The sequence below is a fragment of the Gambusia affinis genome, linkage group LG17 (assembly GCF_019740435.1).
Source record: "Gambusia affinis linkage group LG17, SWU_Gaff_1.0, whole genome shotgun sequence".
NCBI classification, from domain to species: Eukaryota; Metazoa; Chordata; class Actinopteri; order Cyprinodontiformes; family Poeciliidae; genus Gambusia; species Gambusia affinis.
This window is the reverse complement of record NC_057884.1, coordinates 160045-184893: the sequence shown is the minus strand read 5'-3', so window position 1 is coordinate 184893 and position 24849 is coordinate 160045. Positions and strand designations below refer to the sequence as shown.

Sequence of the window (24849 nt, the reverse complement as noted above, 5' to 3'; positions counted from 1 at the left end):
TTTTTGGTTTTGATTGGAAGACATTGAGAATAAAACAAGACTCAAATAATTTTTTCGTCTTTTTCTGCTGACTTCCACATTGGTGACCCCGAACATTTGCGAACATCTGAACATGTTTCTTAATAAGAACTCACCAGATGCTGCTGCCGTTTCTCCGCCACCTGTGGTTTTGGACCCAGTTTCTTGCCAGGCAGCCGTTGCTCCAGCCGCCGCTTCTGTTTTTGCTGCCATTATCAAGCTTCCAGAGTTCTGGCAGCACGATCCAGAACCATGGTCCCAGCATGTGGAAACCCAGTTCGATCTCTGTGGGATAACCACAGAGGAGACCAACTACTTCCATATAGTTGCTGCGTTGGATTCCGTTTCCACCCGCCGTCTGATGGGTCCCACCAAATGCTCTACCAACTGTCAGAGGCAGAGCAGGCCGATCGCTTGCTCTCTCTGAATGGCTTGGGGAATATATATATATATATATATATATATATATATATATATATATATATATATATACACACATATATATGTCTGTGTGTGTGTGTGTGTGAAAAAGGAAAGATGAGTCAAGAGATAATACATTTTACATTATATATTTTAATAAAAATCATAGCTGCAGTAACCCCTCACAAAGTACATGTATCAAAAATGAACATGTGATTCCAAAGGAACAATCATGTATTTCTAGTTAATTTTAGTGGCATTCAAACTCAGTCAGAGGACATGTTTATGTTCCAGTAGCCTGCTGACAGGTTAAACAAAAAGCAAGGTGTCCTTTTGGTCATTAGATAAAAAAGTACATCACCCGTTTGTGATAAGCAGTGGACAGACTGAAACAATTTTGTTTTAAATGCTGGGGGCCCTCATTTTCTTTTAGCCTAAAGGCCAGAAAAGTTCCATATTGATATTCATGGCAATAAACAACAATTATTGCTCTATATATGAATTAATCTCTTATGATGACATGGTTTTAAGACATGAAATAAAAATGACAGATCTTACTGTTACACTGAGTGTGGAGACTTTAGAGTTTGAATTGGAGCTTTCAGTGTTTCTCAATGTTCCCCCCAGATCTGCTTCCCAGTAAACTTGTAATTACAAGTTTGTGAAAGGTTTGCTGCTATTTGAGGAGAACTGAGGCAGCTTCTCTGATACAGGACACAGCCTTCTGAATGTCGTCATCCTTCTGTTCGACGGTGACCACTACCCTGATGCTGGGGATAAACAAGACAAGGTGATGGGTAATGTAAACACCTTTTGCTTCATACAATTATAAGCATTTTCTGAAGAGCTGATGGTAAATTAACTTCTAAAATACTTTCCCCAAACCATCTCAACTACCACAATTTTGATGTGGAAGGGCCTTCTCTTGGTAATGGATCACCTCACCTCATTTTCAAGCATGATGCCAGCTATCCTATGGAAGAAGTTAATTTCAGCCATGAGCTGAACATCTCAGTCATTTTCTCCAAGCACTTTCGTCTTTACAACTGTACCCTGAGGTCTTGATCAGGGTCAATGGGCAGCCATGAACTCAGCTTTTGCTTTGTAGCTGGGATAGCATTTAAAAGCATCTCCAGCACTCCTGGACATGGTCATAAGCTTTCTCCAGGTGCACAAAACACACCTAGACCAAAGGACTGAAATCCTATCACCGTCTCAGGAGATTTACCAGGGAAAGATCTGATCCACTGTTTCATAGGTAAATGACGGTTACAGTTCAACTATAGCAAGCATCCTTTACATCTCTGGCATATCACCCAGTTGCTAAAAGCTTTTTTTTTAGCTACAAAGTGCACCTCTGCCATGTCAATGGACTCATTTTCACAAGTTCTAAGACTGCGCCTGTAGCAAAAAACATGGAGATCTTGGGTCTCCTTTACAAAACCCTGCACAAAGTCTATGCTAAAATTGTATGTACATGTAAAATCAAAAATGACAAGCCAAAAAATACATGCATGAGCACACAGCAAAAATCAATTTCCCCTTTATAAACCGCAGCAGGCCCTGAAAGCGCTCTTCTCTGTTCAGGGGTTTTGCTGATGGGGCAGCTACTGTCCCCTTCAGGCTACAGCAGAAAAGTGCATCAGTACTTCAGGCTCCAGTAGTTCAAATTTCCTTCTTGATTTTTCCATTTACAAGGTCTTCCAGTAGTGTCGATGCATAATGTACTCATTATGCACGAGTGTCACTACAGTTTATACATGCTGACAATCAGTTTGATCACTTCACATTTTGTCACATTTTATGTGTTTACTTGTGGTTCACAATCACCCTGGTAATCTTCCAGGGAGAGGAAGGTGATGTTGAGAAAATTAATGAAATGTTGTGCAGACATTGATACAAGATTTAAAACTTATAGTCCTTTATTCAAAAGGTCCTTATGTATAGTTATGGCTGTTTAGCTGAAGTCTAAAGAGTACTGCTGGTTTGAATGCTTATGATAAAGTGCATGATAAAAATTAAATGTCTGAGTAATCATGATTATCCACCTCAACATGTGTCACGAGTTTCCCTTGTCTCCAAAGTCAGCATACGTATTGTCAAAGTTTGCATGAGGAACTGAACATTCTCACACCAAGTTGGGTGTTTTTTATAGATCACAACCATTGTATAAAAGATTTTGTATGCAAGCTTCAGGCTCTGTTCCATACATATGACATATTTATAAATGACCACAAATCTTATTCCAACATGCCCAGCAGAGTGCCACCACACATAAACTGACCCTAGGTGCGAGACAGCTGCTTCCCTTGGCCTAGCGCCAATAGAATGACCTCTTCCATCAATTCCAGGCAAGCTTTCATGCTTGTCTTTGAATTGTAGACCATGACAGGGGCCAACGTCCCAGATAACCTTTGCCTAGGTTCAGAGGAAAACAAACCCTTCTACCAAATTAAGGTGACAATTCTGTTTCATTGTCATTTTGTAATAACTGTCTTAGTCCTATTACACCTAGACACAACATACAAATTAGAGCTACACTAAATACTGTAATAGTTTCCTTACCTGGGAGGGGTAAGGAATCGCTCTTCTTTTTCCAGATACTGAGCAAGAGTCAAAGCAACTTTTCGTTCCAAACACTAAAAGAGAGAACAATGAAACTCATTGTTCAATGCATGCAAACATTAATTGGTTAATTGGATGTTTCAGTCTTAAAACAATGTGGCTAAAAAGATCTACCACAAACAGAATTCAAAGCATAAAATGAAGCTTGCAAAGTCAAAGTGATCAAAGTTTTTACTCTTATTCCTTTTTTCTTTTGCTTATGTAAGCATCTGGGTACAGGTGGAAACTGCAATGCATTTTTAAGCAGCTGCTGGGATTAAATTATAAAAACCAAAGAGGTAACAGGCCCTCGTGGCACCTGTTTTCAATGCTAAAAGGTCATTATTTAGTCCACAGGACCCCAAAGCACTTCACACATTCAGTCAATCACCCATTCATACCCAGATGGTGGTAAAGTCCTATATAGCTAGGGAAGACAGAGAAGCTAGGCTGCCATTTAACCACACCACTGGACCCTCTGAACACCTCCACCAGACAAGGCAGGGGAAGTGTCTTGCCAGGGCCGTGCAGAGACCTTTGGAGGAGCAGAGGCTCAAACTTCAGATTTATTCATATCCCAACTTGGCCGATTGATGTTGCAGCAAGTGTAAAAACTAAAAGACAAAGTATCAAAGATTTAAAAATAAAAAACATAACAAGAAGACATGAAATACAAATCAACACATAATGGAAAGAATACAGCAGTGTATTTCATTATTGACCAACAGTTGCTACAACCACTAAGTCAGGTGCAAGTCCCCCTACCTTGTCCTGCATTAAAAAGAGATATTGCTGTAGGAACCAAAAAGAGAACTTGTTCCTGTTACTTTTTATACAAGGAAGTCTGAGCCTGATGCCAGAAGGTAGAAACTGGAACTCGGCATGTAAAGGATGAGAAGTATCAGCAATAATGACTTTAGTTTTCCTAATGTTTTGTTTTTTTACACAGATTTGTAAGTGAGCATTGTTCAACCCCTAAGACCTTATTGCTAGTATATATTACTCTGCCAAGGGCATTTTTTGATCTAAATCTAAGATTTCCAAACCAACAGAGGAGGGAAAAGGTCAACACAGACTCAATATATTATCTATAAAATAGGATCATCAATGACTTATCAACTTGAAACTTTGCGAGCCTCCTTAGACAAAATAATCTTTGCTGGCCCTTTTTTTGTAGGTTGTCTGAATGGCAGGTAAATTTTTACTTAATATCCAAATTAGTCCCAAGATGTTTGTAGTTTTCTACTGTCTCCACTGTCTGACCATTAATTACCGTTCAATTTGTGTTATGGGGCTTCTGTCTAAAATCAATGCACATGTCCTTTGTTTTCTGTACATTTAATGAAAATAAAAAAGCTTTATCACACCAGTCAATTTGTCACATCATGAACACGTCACATGATGACATGTTCATCATCATGTAGAAGGCTAACTATCACGGAGTCATCTGCAAATTTTAATTTTAACCTGTTATCATGACGACTGCAACAGTCGTCTGTGTACAAAATGTAAAGAAGAGGGGAAAGGACGCCGCCTTGATGGGACCTGGTAGACAGTGACATCTCTCTAGACATACATCCATTCAACCCTAACCCTACCCTACCCATCAGCAGCTGTGCAAACCGCCTGGTAGTAACCCTAGGTCAGTGCTTCTCAAGTCCAGTCCTCTGCATGTTTTAGATGTGTCTCTATTCCAGAACAGCTGATTCTAATCATTGCATGACCATCAAGTGCTGTAGAAACCTGTTAATCTCCCATAGATTCAATCCAGGTGTGTAGCAGAAGGGAAACACCTAAAACATGCAGGGCAGGGGGGCCTGAGGTCCGGAATTAAGAAACGCTGCGCTAGGTTAACGTGAAGCAGAGAGCGAACAGTGAGCTGGTGGTAACGGGGCTTTGAGCTGCGTCACAGTGACAGTCGCGGTACCATTTCTTCAGATCAGGATTTCTGATATAAAGACTGACATTTCTTATATCTGTTGGTGGGAGAGACTCAGGCTGTCTGTAGTGAACTGGGCATTCAGTCCAGCACTGGGGCAGCCTGATAAAGTTAATGTCAGAAGTTTTCTTCGCAGCTGAAATATTTCTGTGTTTAGAGGTGAGGAGGCTTTTTCCGCGATTGAGAGGACATGAAAAATAAATAGAAACAGCTTTTCTAACTTCAACATCAGACCTACGTTTTTATTCACAAACATGTCTTGCCAAGGACAATGACTGAGACAGACAAAGCGGGTCTTGAACGTAAGAGTTCATCCTGGAAAAAAACCTTACCTCCTGAGCCACCTTACAGTGTTTTAAATTCAATGTTACTGACATTCATTTCTATAATATTGGTACTTATAGTGTGTGTCCCAAATATGATCCAGTGGACCAGAAATGGTTATAACTAAAACACAAGACTTACATAATCTACAATGGAGCGGAGCAGCTGCATGTCAGAGCTTCTGGAGCCGGAACTCTTTTCTAGTTGTAGATGAAGAGCTGGGGCAAATGGTTCTCCTACCAACTTCAGACCTGGAATTCTGTTAAACATTAACCAAAAAGAGCATTAAATACAGTAGTTTAACTGTAACAACTAGAGTTAAGGCAGATTATAGTTTTCAGTCTATGTTTTTACCATGTCTACCTCTCTGGGAGACAAGCAGAAGAATAACCCCATAGCTTAAAAACTACTGCAGAGGAAAATAACTGTAATAAACTTGTGTTTTACTGTCAAATGACATAATTACATAATGAGGTTTTTATTAAGGAAATCTCATTGATAAGTCACCTATTATTATCTGCTCTCCATTTAAAATGATGCAATTGCCTTATAGCCATGCTCAAATATAACATGTGGAGAACATGGTATAACCTTTGCCTGTTCTATAACCAAAATTGAAAATTATTCCTGCTTAATTCCTATTAAAGCTATTTGCAGAAGGAGTATTTTGTTTCTAAATTTATTACTGAGTTTAGCTACTAGCACAACTACCTGTGAGAATTTTTATATTTATATCTTAAAGATGTTTTTTTCTTAACAGTGATCTATTGATGCTGCAAATATTTGACATTCAGAACAATGACATTTTGGTGCCACTCAAAAACAAAACAAGAAAAAAAAACTGTATTACTTACCCTTGTAAAGCTTTATAAACAAGTTTGCATTTTTCTCTTAGAACAATGAAAATACCTACAAAACAAGACAAAGAACAAAATCTTAAAACACGACATCTGAAAAATTATTTTAATTAACAGGAGGCACAAATACAGAGCACTTTATTGGAGTCATTTGTTTCATGAACATCTACAACTGGGACCAAGAAATGGTGCACTGAGACAAAATTAGCTAAATAAAATCTTCTACCTGGATCCTCCTCCATGATGTTCAGAGCCTCAATGGCAGCTGCAGCCAGCATTGGTGGCAGGGAGGCAGAAAAACAATAGCCCTGTCCTGACAGACGCTAAAAGAAAAAAAAAAAAATCAAGGTAGAAGGCTAAATATGAGGTTGTTTGATGTCAAAATTAACATTAATAATTAAAATGTCTGGATGGAGGCCTTCTGCAGAAACTTGTAGCGCTCTCTCTGTGACTGTTTTGTTAAAACAAATGAGGGGGTGCAGGTAGGGAGTAGCTATATCTTAGCATGAATTGATATTTCAAGTTTAAAAAATTTGAGACTTTAGACCGGGGTAGATCATGATTAAAGCAAAAATAATCATGAATACTAGTTTTAATTCAAATTTTAAATCACATCGTGGCCCCAAAAATCAGAATTAAATTGTGAAATAGTACTCAATTTCTACTCTTGTTGTCCAGGTAAATATACCAATTCATCCTATGTGACCCACAGGCACCTCAATAAACATGTATCCTACTTACTTGATGATCAATGACAAAGGAACGGCCACAGCAGAATCCTCCAATGGAGGCCACAGCATTCTCCATGTTAGCGCTGATCAGATCGATGTCATCAATCTTTGAAGAGCAAAAATGGGTCAGATTATTATTCTACTTCAGAATCACTTTTATTTACCAAGTATGTACATAAAACAAGGAATTTTACCTCGGATCACCTTTGCTCTCAGATATTTGAGATGCAAATACATAAAAACAAACAAAAATTAAAAAAATATTTTTTGTCTTCTTATAAGCAGGCAGACAGATCGAAAGAGGAAGAGAAGGGTGAATAATCTGGGCCCTGACAGTTCAATGTTCAAATAAAAGTTTTAGCACTTTGTGTTCAGGATGTGTGGGGTCTGCAAATATTTTGGCTGCCATTTTCCTCGCCTTGGTCCTGTGCTTTGATTTAAAAAAAAAAAAAAAAAACTTGGAAATTTAGGATAATGATCAAGACAACTGACTAATACCTCTCATAAGAAGAACACAAGTTGGATTGCTGTAGATGAGAAAATGTAGGAAGCACTTTGATTTGGTGTAATTGAACAGGTAACATTGACAAAGTAAAAAAATAAGTTTACAATACAAGTTTTTAAAGTTATTTTGTTTTCTTAGATACGGATATACTCACATTCACGCCAAAGTGTTCTGTGACACCTTTGCCATGTTCACCCAACACACCAAAAGACATGCTTTCCTCCAAAAAGATCCGCACCTTGTATCTATACTTGAGCTTGACCTGGAAAATTAGACAGATAGTAGAGATCATAAAAATAAACATTCCTGGTGCCTCACATGCTTTGATTACATTTTTTATGTCTAGTTAGTTAGCTAGTTAGCAATGACACATCGATGTACAATTCAGGGTATTAGTTGGCTGGACGGACTACAGCAGTATTTGAGTTGTAAAGTCAGGAAAGAACTCAATCAGAAGATTTGAGTGGAGTTTTTCTTTTCTTACTTTTTTTATCTTACAAGAGGAAGGTTCATCAAAAAAGTAGAACATATATTCTCGTCTTTAAAATTTTTATGTATATAAAACTGCCAAAAACTGGAGATTTGTCTGCACCAATCTGAGGTTTGCTTCATTAGGCCCAAGCAGTGAAGCGCTGCAAAGGCGCTTTGCTTTTTGCAGGATTTCTTCTTATTTTTCTAATGTGCGTGGCTTTTTGGAGGGTTTAATAAATTCAAAAATTCACCAACTTCCAACTAAAAGATAGATAATAGTGGAATCGAAAATGTGTGTGGCCAAACTGCTCTACAGCGCCCCCTAACGTGAGATAGGACAACCCGTAGGTCGCAGAGATCTGAAATTTGGTATGTAGGTAGAGCCCCCAAATCAAGGAAAAAAGGGTATCTTGGAAGTAAAATTTACGGGGCACTTTTGGGTCAAAGGGCAAATTTTGGAAATTTTTCACTTTTATACAACTCGAACTTTAACAAACTCCTCCTAGGGCAGGGGTGTCCAAAGTGGGTCCTGGAGGGCCGGCATCCTGCATGTTTTAGTCTCTCCCTGGTTTAACGCATCTGCATCAGATGATGGCTCGTTAGAGGCCCAAGAAGAACATTGACATGCTGAAAAGGTTGTTGGTACCACCAGGGAGAGAACTAAAACGTGCAGGATGGCGGCCCTCGAGGACCGACTTTGGGCAACCCTGTCCTAGGGATTTCAAGCTACTGACTTCATTTTGGGTCAGTGTGCAGTTAAGAGATGGAGCATTAAAGGTTATCAAAAAAAAAAAAAAACTAACAAAAAAAACAAAACAGAGTTTTTGTATATGTTCAGGTGCCGTGGCCAAGCATCGAACTTGGCGTACTTGCAAACAAAAAAGCTATAACTTCCATATAAAAAAGTAAATTGGTAACAAACGTGGAATGAGCATAAGTGTATAAACCGGGGGGACGGGTGGGAAGTATTGGAGACAGGTGTATTCATTCCACCCAATAATTTCAATGCAGTTGAGAACATTTTTTAAATTTTCTACTCACGTGCTTTTATTTTGAAGGCGCAACACAGCATCTCTCTCTCTCTCTCTCTATATATATATATATATATATATATATATATTCATTCAGGAGAGTAGCAGTGCTAGGATAGTGAAGAAAGGTGAAGAGACTGAAGAAGCTCAGGTGAGGTCTTCAAATAGTTTATTGAAATATGTATTAACCAGCTTTAATTTTTAAATAAACTAAACTAGTTTATTATGAAAATAGCAGGTCAGGCAAAAGATAGGAGAGCCAAGCTGAGCTTCAGGGTGTGAAGATATAAAAATTATATAAATTATAATAGAACCAGAAAGGAGAACAGGCGGGGACGAATGTCAGGTTGACTTTTTTTTTTAACTTGTCAATATTTTTTTTGATTATTCCTTATGCACTATTTATAAGGCTAATTGTTAGGAGGCATGAGCAGCGGTTTAAAAATAAATGAGTGAAAACTTTTGCTATAAGAAATGGGCTACCCAGTAAACAGAGTTGAGCTGTATATAATTAGTTGGCTCCGCTGGTGGGGGAGGATGCCGGTCAGACCTGGCAGGCCCAAATGTGTTGTGAGGGTCTGCTGGGAACGTCTGGCGGAATCCCCTGTGAGACGGAGTTTTAACTCCCATCTCCAACAGAACTTCGAACACGTCCCGGGAGAGGTGGGGGAGATGGAGTCTGAGTGGACCGTGTTCCGTGCCTCCATTGTCAAGGTGGCCTATCGGAGCTGTGGCCGCAAGGTTGTCGGTGCCTATCACGGCAGCAGCCCTCGAACCCGTTGGTGGACACCTTCGGTGAGGGATGCCGTCAGGCTGAAGAAGGAGTACTAACGGGCCTTTATGGCATGCGGAACAGCTGATAGGTACTGGCCGGCGAAGCGGCTTGCAGCCCAGGAGGTTGCTCAGGTAAAGACTCGGGCGTGGGAGGAGTTTGGAGAGGCCACGGAGAAATACTTCCCTACAGCTTCGAGGCAATTCTGGTCCACCATCCGGCGTCTCAGGAGAGGGAAGCAGTACAGCACCAACACTGTTTACAGTGGAGATGGTGTGCTGCTAACCTCAACTCGGGATGTTGTGGGCCGGTGGGCAGAGTACTTCAAAGACCTCCTCAATCCCACCAACATGCCTTCCATTGAGGAAGCCGAGTCTGGGGACTCTGGGTCGGGCTCTCATATCTCTGGGGTCGAGGTCGCCGAGGTGGTCAAAAAGCTCCTCGTTGGCAGGGCCCCGGGGGAGGATGAGATCCGCCTGGAGTTCCTTAAGGCTCTGGATGTTGTAGGGTTGTGTTGGCTGCAATATCGCATGGACATCGGGGGCAGTTCCCCTGGATTGGCAGACTGGGGTGGTGGTCCCCCTGTTCAAAAAGGGGGACCGGAGGGTGTGCTCCAATTACAAGGGGCTCACACTCTTAAGCCTCCCTGGAACCTCGGATTCAGGAAGAGCAGTGTGGTTTTCGTCCTGGTCGTGGAAAACTGGACCAGCTCTTCACCCTCAGCAGGGTCCTGGAGGGTGCATGGGAGTTCGCCCAACCAGTCTAGATGTGTTTTGTGGACTTGGAGAAGGCGTTGGACCGTGTCCTTCGGGGAACCCTGTGGGGGGTTCTCCGAGAGTAAGGGGTACCGGGCTCCTTGATACGGGCTCTCAGGACCCTATATGACTGGTGTCAGAGTCTGGTCCGCATTGCCGGCAGTAAGTCGGGCTCGTTTCCGGTGACAGTTGGACTCCGCCAGGGCTGCCCTTTGTCACGATTCTGTTCATTACATTTATGGACAGAATTTCTAGGCGCAGCCAGGGTGTTGAGGGGATCCATTTTGGTGGCCCCTCAACACCCTGTAATTTGACTCCACTGTGTCCCTAGATTATTCCATCAGGAATATCTTCTTAATACATCAACCAATCTGCACCAGATTTTTTTGTGCACCATCAGTGAGCACTGCTGAACACGTAAATGTGTATCGCCTACTGGACAGGTGTGTGGGAGCATTAATGGTGGTGAGAGGGTGGCGTTGCTGGACATTTAGTTCCTTCACGCAGCTTTATTTTTATATTTTTTCTGTTTTAGTTAGCCAATCCAACTGAAAATGGCCATACTGTCAGACAGTGCATAAGGTGATGTCAATGCTAAGTAAATATTTGTCAGGAGTCAGGTTAAGAAGTGTTTCTAAACCCTGCCTCTATACCAAACACTTAACACTATTTTTAACAGCCTATAGGTCCAATAGTGCATTTTGTTTTTTTGAGCAAACAAGACCTAGTTTTGTTCTCAGAACAATTTCCATTTTACAAACTAATAGCAAGTTCTCAAACCAAGACTGAAAAAATTTTGTGGATCCTGCCAAAGGACCCTTCCCCATAATTCTGAAGCAGTGTTTCATTTAGGGGTTTATCAAGTTTATAGTACTTGAAATTTATTACTTGTGAACCTTACCAGTTCAGGGAGAGGACAAATATCTGCAGTGTTGATGTACATTCCCTCAACCACAATGAACTTCCGCGTCACTCGAGCTTTACGAGGATTCTGTAACAAAAACATTACAATTTTAAAAATGTGAAGGCAAAAAACCTCAGAATAAAAAAATTGACAAAACAGGTTTACCGTATTTTCCGCACTATAAGGCGCACCTAAAAACCTTCAATTTTCTCAAAAGCCAACAGTGCGCCTTATAATCCGGTGCGCCTTATATATGGGCCAATATTGAGCCACAACAGGTCTCACAACTACGGTAAGCAGCTGCCGACTTCAATTTACCCCATAGAAGAAGAAGAACTCCAGCCGCTAGATATTGGTGTCACAGGGCATTCAAAGCTAGACTGTGAACTGCGCGGGAACAGTGGATGACAGAAGGCAAACACACGTTCACCAAGACGGGGAGACAGAGCCGACGACATACGCCACAATCTGCCAGTGGATCGTAAATGCCTGAGCTGATAGATCATTCTCAACTGTGGTCCGAGCTTTCAGGAAGGCAGGAATTGTCACTGAACTGCTGGACAACAGCAGCAACACTGACTCCATTAATGACGACTTTGACGAGACGGAGCCGGGCATGTTGGATCCCGTATTCGCCCAACTGCTTAATTCAGACACTGAAGAAGACGAATTCGAGGGATTCGTGGATGAGGAATAAATTAATAAAATGAGCTTTACATGTTTATTTTGTGTGTTTACAGCTGAACAAGGTTGGTCATATTGTGAATATGGACATTAACATTTGAACAACGTTGACTTATTGATATATTGTTATTGCTTTGCACTATTTAGAGCAGGGGTCTCAAACTCCAGTCCTCGAGGGCCGCAGTCCTGCAGTTTTTAGATATACCACAGGTACAAAACACTGGAATGAAATGGCTTAATTACCTCCTCCTTGTGTAGATCAGTTCTCCAGAGCCTTAATTATTCTATTCAGGTGTGGTCCAGCAGAGGCACATCTAAATGTTGCAGGACTGCAGCCCTCGAGGACTGGAGTTTGAGACCCCTGATTTAGAGTGTTACTACATTGTGATTGCACTAACGTTTGATTTACCCTAACAGTATCAGACTGTTCTTTACGTGTTTATAGAATCGAGGAAAAGTTCCCCTCTACTATGTGATATAAATGTTGCACTACATGTTACCACGTCACTGACTTTACCTCGGGGAAAATAATAAAACAGTTGTTTATTCATTTTGGGAGCGGAGTTGTCAGAACGCTGGTTTGTAATCTATTAATAAAGTTTGACTGACCTATCTGACTGTTTTGTTGACATTCCCTTTAGTGCAGCTCCATTTAATGGATTCATAATGTAACCCCAGCCTCTAATGTAGCGTCTATTCTATCATATATAAGGCGCACCGCCGTATATATGAAAAAGTTTTAAAATAGGCCATTCATTGAAGGTGCGCCTTATAATGCGGAAAATACGGTACATGTGTACATTCTGCAGCTCCAAAATTATTTGACAGCTGACAGCATAATATGACACTTAAAAGTTAGAATGAAACTACCTAAACTGGTACTAACCTTCTGGTCCTCCACCTCTTGTTCCTTTAGCAGCCTCTCCAGATCCTCCATGTCATTGTGTTTGAAGTATTTGATGAAGCTGCGGGATGCCTGAAGGCCTTTCTGGATGGAGAAACAGGCAGCTTCATCCCTGGACACCAAAAACAAAACCAACAATATGAGAGTTTAAATTGAAATAAGGAACCCACATTCATATTTTAAATGTCTCTTTGAATTAAGTAAACATGACTCACACAAAGATCATGTCCCCTCTTTTTGAGTAGGCCGGAATCGCACTAGCCATAGTTGCAAAGCCATATGAATAGATAATGGCCTCCTCTGTTTTCATGAATTTGGCAAGGCGATTCTCCAGTTCTAAATGGACATCTGGGGAAAAGGGTGGTATGGAACAGGAAGAACAAGGGAAGTAGTGAAAGGAACAACACTGAGTAGATAAGATCAGGAAAAGTACTAAGATTTATAGAACTATAAATGTATGAAATGGACAAAATAAATAGAACTGGACAATAATGCCAGCCTAACCATAAGAGATACACTGCCACAGACATAGTGTACCCATTGTAAATCAAGATATTTTAACACTAATATGAAAATGAGTAGTGTTGTTGGTATACAGAAATGTCGATGTAAAATACAGCTGCAGCTAGTTTTAGATCAGAAATTGAAAATCTTTCAGTTTTGTTCAGAAGAAATAAAAAAATGCTCCATCAGTACAGATAATAAAATACTTATGGAATAGTAGTTGTGAAGTTCTCAGACAAGAGCCTTGAAGATATTTTATGCATTTGCTCAATTGCTCTCTCAATCTTGAATACTTACTAACAAAGGTATTATCTGTACTAGTGGTGAAGGTCCTTCTGGTCCTTAGCAGGAAAATCATATCGAGCGCAGATTTTTTGTTTAATCATTAAAATAATTGCAGCAATTAGGCCTGTCTCAATAAACGATAAATCAATTAATCATACGATAAATTAAAACTATTGACGTCATTTTAATTATTGCCTTTTTCGTCTCTTCCAGCCTTTTTCTCTTTATGTTGATGACACTGAATGAAAAAAGGCTCAACTCCGCTGCTCTCCACTGACTCTCCCTTCCTCATATCCTTAGTGTAATGTCCAGTTCACACTACACCATCTTAGAGCCGATTGTCGACCCATTTTCAAATCCTGAGAGATCACACATTAGCCAACAGAAATCCTAGGTATAACGGTTCCATCGGGTTCCTTCGTGCCGTGTGGTGTCCAACAATGGGCACAAAATAATGGCTACAAGTCCAGTTAACTAATTTTAAAACCAGGCATTAATCAATTATTTACTACAATCTACCTGCAACCCATGTGGCTCTACTGTCAGTGTAATGAATGAAAATCATTGTAATCTATTTATGTCACCTTAACAAAGAACAGCTGAAAAGTTACCGGGTTCATCAACTGTGTAACAATTTCACTCCAACTCCTCCCCTCATCATTTCTATATTCTTTGCACAAAATATTTTATAAACATTAATGTTTCCACATATCATCTCCAATGTCGGCTGGACTTCGGGTTGCTCAGCTGTTTGGGATTCCCCTCTGTAATTTCCCTTCAGAACGCGAGGAGCAGAATCTGTGCTTTCTGATTGGCTACCTGTCACATTCAACAGGCTGCCTTAATGGCTCCCAGTCGGGGAAAACCCCTGATTTAGATCAGAGCGGCCACAACGATCTACTGTAACACATCAGACACTACAGGATGATCTGTTATGAAATCACAAGCGACAATCTTAGAACAATCAGCGTTCTAAGATTGTCATAAGGGAAAAATGTAGGTGTGAAATAACATGTATTGTGAACTATTGCATCAGGTAGTCGATGTTCCATCTTCTCTATTTAAATCTAATGATCACTGAAGGGCAATATGGTAAACAGATTTCATAATCTGCACTCTTATAGTTGAATGCAGTATTTATTTACACTTTGGTGTTTTTATTCAAGTACATTTTTGTTAATAGAGACTGAGGATCCATTTTATTTTTGTTTTTGGTTGTTTTGTTTATTTTATCAGTTCCAGTGTTAAGTGTTCTTTTGAAAATAAAGTATCTATTTTTTGCAGGAAATCGCATGCATTATTATGTCATTTCCATTAAATCAGTGTAAAAAGGTCTTCAGACAATATTATCGTCTATCGCAATAGTTTTTTGAGACAATTAATCACTTAGCAAAATTTGCTATTGTGACAGGCCTAGCAGCAATGGATATAAACAGTTTCATGAGAAATCTTATATTCAGCATTTTCAAAAAATTGTAGTTGATGATTTAACAGAAGAACGATGGATTCAGCATGATCCGATGACGCACAACTTTTTATGAACAGTGTGATGCTGTGAGAGCTCTGGTAGAGTCAGTTTTACATTGTTGGAAAAAAACAAAAACAAACCATGAAGATTAGTCCATGTTGTCTTCTTTATGGCTTTCACTAACATCTGACTGTTGGTCCCATGACTTATGCACTTTCAACTGCTTTGTTGCTGAAATTGTGCTACATAAATAAAATTACTTTACCTTGTGTGATGCAAAAAAAATTTAAAAAAAGATTCTATTGCAGTGTCTATTTTGATACGACTGAAAAACCATTTTATCCCAGCGCAACAACTTTTTAATCGAAAAACTGTCTTTGATTAAAAGCATATTTAATGCTTAATAAATATTAAGCATATTTATTTTTGTAGTTTCAAATTGTGTAGTTACTTCTCCAGAAGACTAAAGACAACAAGCAGCACTGTTCACTTACCAAATGTTCCATAAAAGCCTCTTGGACCACATGTGCCAACACCGTATTTTTTTAGTGACATCAAAGCCTTTTCCTGTTATTAGCAAACAAAACAATGAAAAATAAAATCACAGTTGATTAATTTGAAATTCAAACTAATAAAAGTGAAGAAAAAATATTTTAATTACCTTTACACGTTCATTGTCAAGGAGTCCCAAAAAGTTAAAAGAGGCAAAATTAATGCACTCTTTTCCATTGACTATGATTTTATGGCTGGGTGGTCTAAAAATGAATAACAAGTCACATACGTAAGACACAGGCAATTTGAAGTACTAACAACACACAGAACAAGAGTTTTTCATACCTAAAAGTGTTGTGGAATGTCTGTTCTCCTTTAATTTAGGCTCTATATGCCTGAAGCATGTAGAGCAGTAATAGAAGGGCCTTTCAGAAGGCTCACTGATAACCATTTGGTTATCAGTCAACCACCAACACCCCCATCACTGTAACTCACATCCTACAGGTTGGGAATATCCTGGGCTTGTGTACCTTCAGGACATGACAGTCATGGTCTTTGAGCCTGCACCAGTTCTACAGTTATTGTAGGACTGATGTTAGCGTACACATTGTGAATAATAATGCACAGTATGTGTATTATTATTTGGAAGGTAAATAATGCATTTTGTGGCTCAACTCTTAAGCTCCAAGTCCAAATGCAAAAAACAGAACCATCCCGTGAAATGATACATCCCGTCTAAGAGTGGTGGGACACAACATTTAAAGAAGACTAACAAGTCCCAACAGTTTCCAAATCATAATTATGAAATCACTTTTGCTACACAAATAGTTGATTTATGTACAAAGTGTGATAAGCACAGAACATGAAGCAAACGTTTAAGGGTAAAACAACACTTCCAAAAAAGTTCCAATGTGCAACATAATCTATCTTGACTGACGCATATTGGAATGTTTTCTTGTCTACGGTAATTATGTGAAATTAAAGAAGAAAGAAAAGGGATAAAACATTGTTTTACCCTGAAACAATGTTGTATTTAAGGGAAGGATGGTCTTTTGAGATTAGAGGGACAAGAAGATCTGGCTGCCATTCTTCTATCAGGTCCTCTTTTTCCTGTAACAGAAATCCAGGTAATAACTGTTTGGTGTAGAACTTCAGAAACTTTAGTAATCTGGCTTTTACTGTGCTATGTTCACCCTTTCTGTCAGTTTGTAAGTCTCATGAAGTTTGTAGGTCTTGGAGAATAAAAGTCTGATTATCCATAATATCAAGATGCCCTCCAGAATTAGGTGATATGCAGGAGCCTGGGGAAGACCAGCACAAAGATTAATTTAAGGCTGATGATTAGTTCAAAGACTTAAAATTTAGAAATCAGTGGATTCAGAAAACACAATATATAGTCAAAGAATCCTGAACAATGGAGCAAGCGCTTCCCTATTTTTAAAAGTGCATGTTAAATAGTTAGTCTCTGGGGTTTTTTAATTTAATTTCACAATTTAATTTAAATTAAATTTTTTGTACAACACACAGTAGATTCCACAATGTAAAACACAATAAAACCGAAATGGGAAAGGTTTGCCTGGAAAAAATGAGTTTGTCCTTTCTGATTTCCAAGCAAGATAGCAGCCAGAGGCTGATCATCTTGATATAAATATGTTCCAGACATATTTTATTCACCACAAGGTAAACCCAAATTAGCAGGGGGATAAAAAAAAGGAACATTTACTTAGGATTTTGAGGAGTTTAAACACAGACATATAATTTGAAAATATTTCTATGACATATCAGGGTCTTTCCTCACTTTTGTAGAAACAGTCACGAACGGTATAAGTATCCTTTTGAATTTGTTTTGTTCCCAAGTAAATATATTTTAAGAAGGAAGGCAGCAGATCACATTAAATACTGAGTTTTATGTAATTATTTAACTCCCCTGCGCCTTTCGTTGACACGGATACAAAAACACTTCACCAAGAATAGCTACATCAAAAAAGATAAGTAGAGATTAAAGCTGCAAGCAGCATTGGCAGCCCTCGCAGCTCCAGCCTCATAGGGACCACCAACGTCACCCACTCACTGTCGTCACTGATCTTGCACAGTTCCCACACCAGTCTATTCCAGGGCTATCAAACTCCAGTCCTCAAGGGCCGCTGTCCTGCAGTTTTTAGATGTGCCACAGGTACAAAACACTGGAATGAAATGGCTCAATTACCTCCTTCTTGAGTAGATCAGTTCTCCAGAGCCTTAATGACCTAATTATTCTATTCAAATGATGCAGCAGCAGCACATCTAAAAGTTTCAGGGCAGTGGCCCTCCAGGACTGAAGTTTGACACCTGTGCATTAGGCTAGTGCTTTTCAATTCCAGTGCTCGGCCCCTGCTCTGCATGTTTTAGATGTGCCTCTACACCAGAACAGCTGGTTCAAATGATTGCATGACATCTTCTGCAGCCACCAAGTACTGCAGGGGCCTGTTAATCACCCAAAGATTCAATCCAGGTGTGTGGCAGAAGGAAACACCTAAAACATGCAGGGCAGGGGGCCCCGAGGACTGGAATTGAGAAACACTGCATTACGCAATGCACATCACTATTTAGGGGGCGCTGTGGAGGAATTAGGCCACACCCAATCTGTCCATTTTAGTGGAGAGTTGATCATAATAATAATGTGTGATCTTACTGTACAGGCCAGTAAATAATGTCAGAGTTTAAACAACTATTTTTCATAGTTCTACCACCACTTCACTACAATCTGTGAGTCTTTATATTAATTGGGGCCTGCCCATAGCAATGCATAAGGAGAGCAGTGACTGACTTGCGAAGCAAGTCAGTCACTGCCTCCATGCATTGCATGGCAGGCACCTATTGTTCTACACCCAATAGAACGCCTCTTTATTATTATTATTCTTAACTTATTCTTCCGTCACCGTGAATGCGGCTCGTACCGCTGCGAGCCCACCCACAAAAGTGGTATCAAAACGTGCGGCTCGATCCCGGGAGGTGTGCTATTACTTATGGTGGGATTTGGAGTTTCCATGGCGACGTAAAAAGCAAAAAACGACCCCAAAATCACTAACGAGCTCACCAGGTGCAAGTCTCGTCGTCAAGGGGACGAGGCAACCAGTAAATCCTGAAAATACCCTATTTTTGAGGATTTTCTGTGTAAATCATAACCTTATGTAGAAACGCCATTCAAACTTCATTTTGTAGATATCGTCCGTGATCTCTTTTAAAGTGAAGACAACCGTCAATATGTATTATGGTTTGTCCACAACTTCTTTCTAAGCGACCCAAAGTTTTTGATTTTGGAAAAATCAGAGTGTGAAGGCAGCTCCGCTAGAGTGAGAGTCAGAGCGACATTTTGACCCCAAATCATTTTTTAACTTCGCCCTCACGCTCACAAATATTGCATGATTGGTATCAAACTTGGTCATGACATTGATACGCTGCGTGCCTGCTCCGGTCAAATGTTTTCAAAAATTATCTAACGCTTACAGTTTTCTCTCCAGGTGCTTCAGAGCAAAGTCATGCGCCAGGGTAGCAGACAGATCTCACTGATTCACTTCCATGTATTTCTGAAAAATTTCAGACCTTGGCACACACTTTTTTTTATCTCATCGCTGTTAATACTGTGAGTGAGGTAGAGATATGAATGGCGGGACTATGTGAGCGACAAATAGCCCTCTCATATGCTTCAAGCGGTTTTCGAATATGTATTACGGTTCCCGACGGGAAACAGTTTTTTGCAATGCTTTTTTTAGTCAAACTGGCTGGCTCAAACAGAGAATTGTCTCCCCCTGGATGTCTCACTCACAGCTGGCAGAGAGGATTATTTACCATGGCAACGGAACCCAGAGCAGGGAAAGCTGCTGAGGACTACAAATACGCATCACTGTAGTTCTAACTAGTAGTTCAGTTAAAACAGAGGAGGACTGAGCTGGCCTTTAGAAAAACTTGCTGCTATGGGCTGTATATAACTAATTTAACCCTGTCACTGTTACACATGGGATGAGTTTGGCCCTTTGAAATGAAGCTTACTGAAAATTTCAAAATAAAAGCCCTTGAAAATTTTACATCAGGTCATTGCTTTTTTGAGCGTTATATGACTGATTTAATCCAATGACTGTTACACATGGGATGACTTTGACCCTTTCAAATGAAGCTTAACAAAAATTTCAAAATAAAAGCCTTGGGAATTTTTACATCATGTAATTGCTCTTTTTGGCTTTATGTGACTGGTTTATCCAAAAGCACTCTTACACATTGGATTAGTGTGGGCATTTAATATGACTTACTGCAAATTTCAAATAAAACCCTCAAAATGCCCCTCTGGACAGTGCACCGCCAGAGGCGGTGCAGTGATATCATTCTGCATTATCTGTTTATCCCAGGTTAGGGAACTGCCTTGCGCAGCAAGGCAGTTGATTAGCATTAGCCTTTTAGCTTAAATAAGCTATTTTCTATTTTTCAGACTTATTAGCCATGTTTAGTATACTTAATGGAGTAAGTAAATGACAGTAAACATTCTAATGATACCCCACATGCTACTGAAAGTATTTATGCTTACATTAGCATATTTGCTCATTTTAGCTAATACACTTACTTTATCATACTGAATGTTGCATGTCCAGCTTACTTAACATTCTTGTGATTCTCCACATGCTATTGATTACATTGCAGCTTTCTTTAGCATTGATGCTAATTCTTAGCATCAGAACGCTGGGTCCAAACCGACGGGCACACTTTGGCAGGCCCCAGTTAAATTTCTTCAGGAATTTTCTAGTATTTTACCCTCAAATTGCCAGGATCACACTGGTCGCAGATTATGATGGCCAGTGTGATCCTGGCTATTTGAGGGTAAAATTTTATTTTAAGTGTAATGTTGTGGAAAGTGCCTCCACTGTATGTGATGATAGCTCAGTAAGTCGTGCATATGTTGAGTGTGGGTCAGTGAGATGTGTGGTAGCCGTCCTCCGGTCAGAAGGGGCGCGCTGCATGCTAAAAAAAGGACTGGGATGCTGAGCTGAGGGAGCGAGGAAGAGACTGCATGGGTAGCGTGAGAGCGTAGCTGACGACCGGAGCAGCAGCTAAGGAAAAAGTCTGTGCAGTTTTCTACTGTTAGCTGGCGCTATTAAAAGTTAACTTCCAGCCACCGTGTGGTTCATGTCCAAGGCATATGACGGAGTTAACCCCGAAGTAGATTTCACTTCGACCCCGGAAAAAGAACTCCCCTGTGTCTCCCGACCACTGTCAGAAGACTGAGCAGGAACGGTTAACAGTAATATGACTGTAATGAAGAGGTGGCAGAGACTGTGTTAAAAACTACCAGAGCACCTGGAGTCATTTCTTGATCGCTTAATGATTTATTTATCGGCCACAGTTGGTTTACATATTTTAACGACAGCACAAAGGCATTCAGGACCGTGAATTTTCAAAGTCAAATACAAAGCAATACATTACATTTTCGCCCTCAATGTGACGGTGATAAAGGAGCCGTGAAGTTTACAATCCCATATGTATCAGTATTTACGCAGTTTACGTAAATACTCTTCCCGCTGATATTCAAGACATACCTGCGTTCTATCGCTCCCTGCGGTCTCAGAAAATGATGGGTCACAGATACCTGTTTGTGTACCCCGCTCTCACGTTAGTTGCTTTCCCAGGACTTACGGTATGGTATACAATTCCTCACCCCCGCTCTTACGTTAGTCCCCCGGTCCTATCGCGTTACTCTATGTTTTCCGGGGTAAGAAGATTCAGGCCTACTCAGTTAACAAATCAGAAAGTGCCAAAATATTTTAAACCGGAAGATGTGAATTAAATATCACGAATCTGTATGTGCATGCCATAAATTCTAGCCCATATGCTGGTTAAAAAGACTAACATTACCTCATAAAAAGCTTGTACCATTTCTACCAACACCCATTGCTGCCCGGAAGCCATATTCTGGTTCTGCTAATGTTTCTTCTTCTTTGACTATTGGCATCATTGAGTTTCTGTACTGCCACCCTCTGGTTCACAGTTATATTACAAACTCACCGACACAGAGACAATAATGATTTTGGCAAACCTGTAGTGTAGTCTCTTAGTTGTTGTTTTTAAATTATTATTATTATTTTTGAAACTTTATATAATAATTGAAATACTTAAATAATTCTTAAATAATTCTAAAATATTAACAGGGATGTCCAAGAAGTTGATCTCCAACTTCTTGAATGTGTTTCTTTCATTTTCCAATTTCTTGACCTCTATAAGCAGTAAATATACTTCTGTCTATTCAGCTTTACATCACTTAGATTAGACTAATCTTTATGCTATGCCGCAACAAAAAAGACAGTCAGAAAATAAAATAAAAAAAATCTGACATTTTTTTAGAGTACATCTTTCAGATATTTAATTTTTTGCTATTCTTGAATACTTTTTAGGTAGAAATGTCTAAATCTGGATGAACAAAAATCTATGGAACAATAAATGAAAATGAGACGTCTAAGTAGAACTACCTTCAAACATGTACATTCGGCTCCTGTATTTCTCAGACAAACAGGAGAAGAAGTGACGCTAATTGTGTTCTTGTACAGAGGAGTGCTGTCATAACAACAATTAAATTGGGCCCCGACTGTGCAGGTGCTGTTACATTTTTTTATATATCTGACCCATCAAAAGCATTACAATTTTACAGGCTTGCAACTGCTTTGCTTTCTTTGGTCCAACACAGTACACAATATTTACTGCTCATGAATTTTACATGCAACAGTCCGCATACTGCATGCTAATAGGTTGCTTACGTTTTTATTACTAATTTTAGCTTACTGAAAGGTCTCTCCCCACCAGCAATAGTCAGCAGCAACATGCAAAATACATATAAGGTAATCTAGACTTCTCAAAAATGCTATGTAGTAGCATTTTGTTCAAGCTGCAATATATAACTTTAATTAAAAAAAATTACATGTTATTTTCCATAACTGTTAAAGCTGTCACCATGTTGTGAGATAATTATTATTATTTCACAACATGTCAGATTATCTGACTAATTATTATTAGTCACGAATCTGTATGTGCAGATCTGACAAATTATTATTAGTCAGATAATCTGTGAAAAGATCAATCTCCTCCACATCCTCCCTGAGTTTACAAAATATTCAGATGGTTCCAAGAACACAAAAGGATGTGTGGGTCAGAATAGAAATATGTATTTCAGAGTTTAAAATATATATTTCCAAATGCTTAGCAAACCAACTATCTGTTTTTACAGCTGAAATGGAGACAGTCATAGTAAGCTTACAGTGGGTAGAGGAAGTTTGACTAGACAGGATAGTGGTATGCAGAGATTCCAAAGCACTAATAGAGAGTATTCAGGGAAGAGAAATAATAGAAAAGATTTAATATTAAAAATTCAACACAATTTATTTAGATTATACTGAGGTGTCATTGATGTTTGGTTCTGTTGGGTACCAGTGCATGAAGGTGTAAAAGGCAACAAAAAGACAGATAAATTAACTAAAAGGGCTTTAGAGGGGCAATAACAATTACAATTTCTTTTGGGGATGGGAAAGAGAATTCAGTTTTTAAGAGTAAAGAAATAGAATTATGCCAAAATATAAAAAATAAATTGGAATGAAAATAATAAAAAAATGAGTTTATATCAAAATACAAATGTCAGTGTCAGTTACAAATATTAGTGAGAGAAACAGAAGGGAATAAATAATAATGATGAGATTAAGAGTAGGTCATACCTACATAACAGACATGTTATGTCTAATTGGGAGAAAAAGATGATGATAAATTTGAAGGATGTGGAGAGAAAGAAAATGTAGAACATCTATCTTTGAAAGGTTAAAAAGTATGAGCCTGAAAGGGAGAGATTGAGAAAAACAGTAAGGGCAGAAAAATAATGGAGTTTAAAATGAATATTAGGAAGAGAAGAAAAATGGTGGATATAAATTAACTTCATTTATCTTAATACAAAATAAAAAAATAGAATTTAATGGATGTAGTGTTGCTGCTCACTCATGTAAAGTAGGTGGCGGTAGGCAACTAAAAGTTGTTTGTGAGCCGCCATAATACAAAAGAAGAAGAAGATCTAAAAGAAAAAAGAAGAAGAAACGTCGCGATACAAGTTTTCAGTTGAAAAGACAAAAGTAATGATATTCACAAAAAAAATAAACAAGGAAATAAAATTAAAATTATATAATCAAGAATTAGAACAAGTAAAGTGTATAAAATTTTTAGAAATATGGTTTGATGAAAAACTAAAATGGAATATACATATTCAAAAAGTGGTTGATAAGTGTAAGAAAATCTTAAATATTTTAAGATGCTTGGCTGGCAGTGACTGGGGAGCAGATAGAAAATCAATGAAGCAGATTTATAATGGAATGATAAGATCTAACATAGACTTTGGGTGCATAGTTTACGGTTCAGCAGCTAAAACACATCTGAATAAATTAGACATAATTCAACATCAGGCATTAAGATTATGTACTGGAGCATTTAAAACCACACCAACAGCTGCAATAGAAGTAGAAATGGGAGAAATGCCATTAAACTTAAGAAGAACAAAACTAGAAATAAATTACTGGTTAAATTTACAAAGCAATAAAATTGATCATCCAACTCGGGAAATTTTAGGTCCATGTTGGGAAAAAGAAAAGAAAGAAATGAGGAGTTTTGGATGGAATATTGGAAATAAAATAAAAGAATTTAAGATTGATAGTTTAGAAATAAGTCAACCACCAATGTCAATAATACCGCCATGGATTTTACCAGAAGCAAATGTAGACATGTCAATAATAGAAAAGAAACAAGATAAATCATACACGGTAGATAGATATTCAGTACAGATACATATAAACAAATATTACAAATATATTCAAATTTATACAGATGCGTCAAAGATAAATGGGAAGATAGGAGTAGCTTTTGTGGTGCCAGAATTCGATGTAAAAATAGGAAAACGGAGCACAGATGGGTTATCAGTTTACACAGGAGAAATGTTGGCAATATTGTTAGCTTTACAATGGATAGAAGAAATAAAACCATTAAAAACAGTGATATGTTCAGATTCAAGCTCAGCATTATTAAGTTTAAAAAAATTTCAATCAGATAGTAGGATGGATATATTATTAGAAATATTTTATACATTGTATAGAATACAGAATATGGGGCTGGTAGTTGTATTTGTATGGATTCC

The 24849-nt window shown here is 38.8% G+C and overlaps 1 protein-coding gene across 2 annotated transcripts; it reads right to left on the bottom strand.

Moving 5' to 3' along the window:
* Positions 1–571: 571 nt before the first annotated feature.
* Positions 572–21659, bottom strand: sptlc1 (serine palmitoyltransferase, long chain base subunit 1). 2 transcript variants are annotated; one of them, XM_044144726.1, is made up of 15 exons: positions 21549–21659; positions 16862–16969; positions 16684–16778; positions 15838–15931; positions 15671–15743; positions 13135–13267; positions 12902–13031; positions 11329–11418; positions 7553–7660; positions 6904–6999; positions 6389–6485; positions 6160–6214; positions 5447–5564; positions 3004–3077; positions 572–1208 (listed from the first exon to the last, which is right to left on the bottom strand). In XM_044144726.1, the coding sequence occupies exons 1-15, from the start codon at positions 21600–21602 to the stop codon at positions 1115–1117; spliced, it is 1419 nt and encodes a 472-aa protein (XP_044000661.1). In that variant the 5' UTR covers positions 21603–21659; the 3' UTR covers positions 572–1114. The 2 variants fall into 2 exon arrangements, with proteins under 2 accessions (XP_044000661.1, XP_044000662.1); XM_044144727.1 differs by lacking the exon at positions 21549–21659 and adding an exon at positions 21233–21489.
* Positions 21660–24849: the final 3190 nt, after the last annotated feature.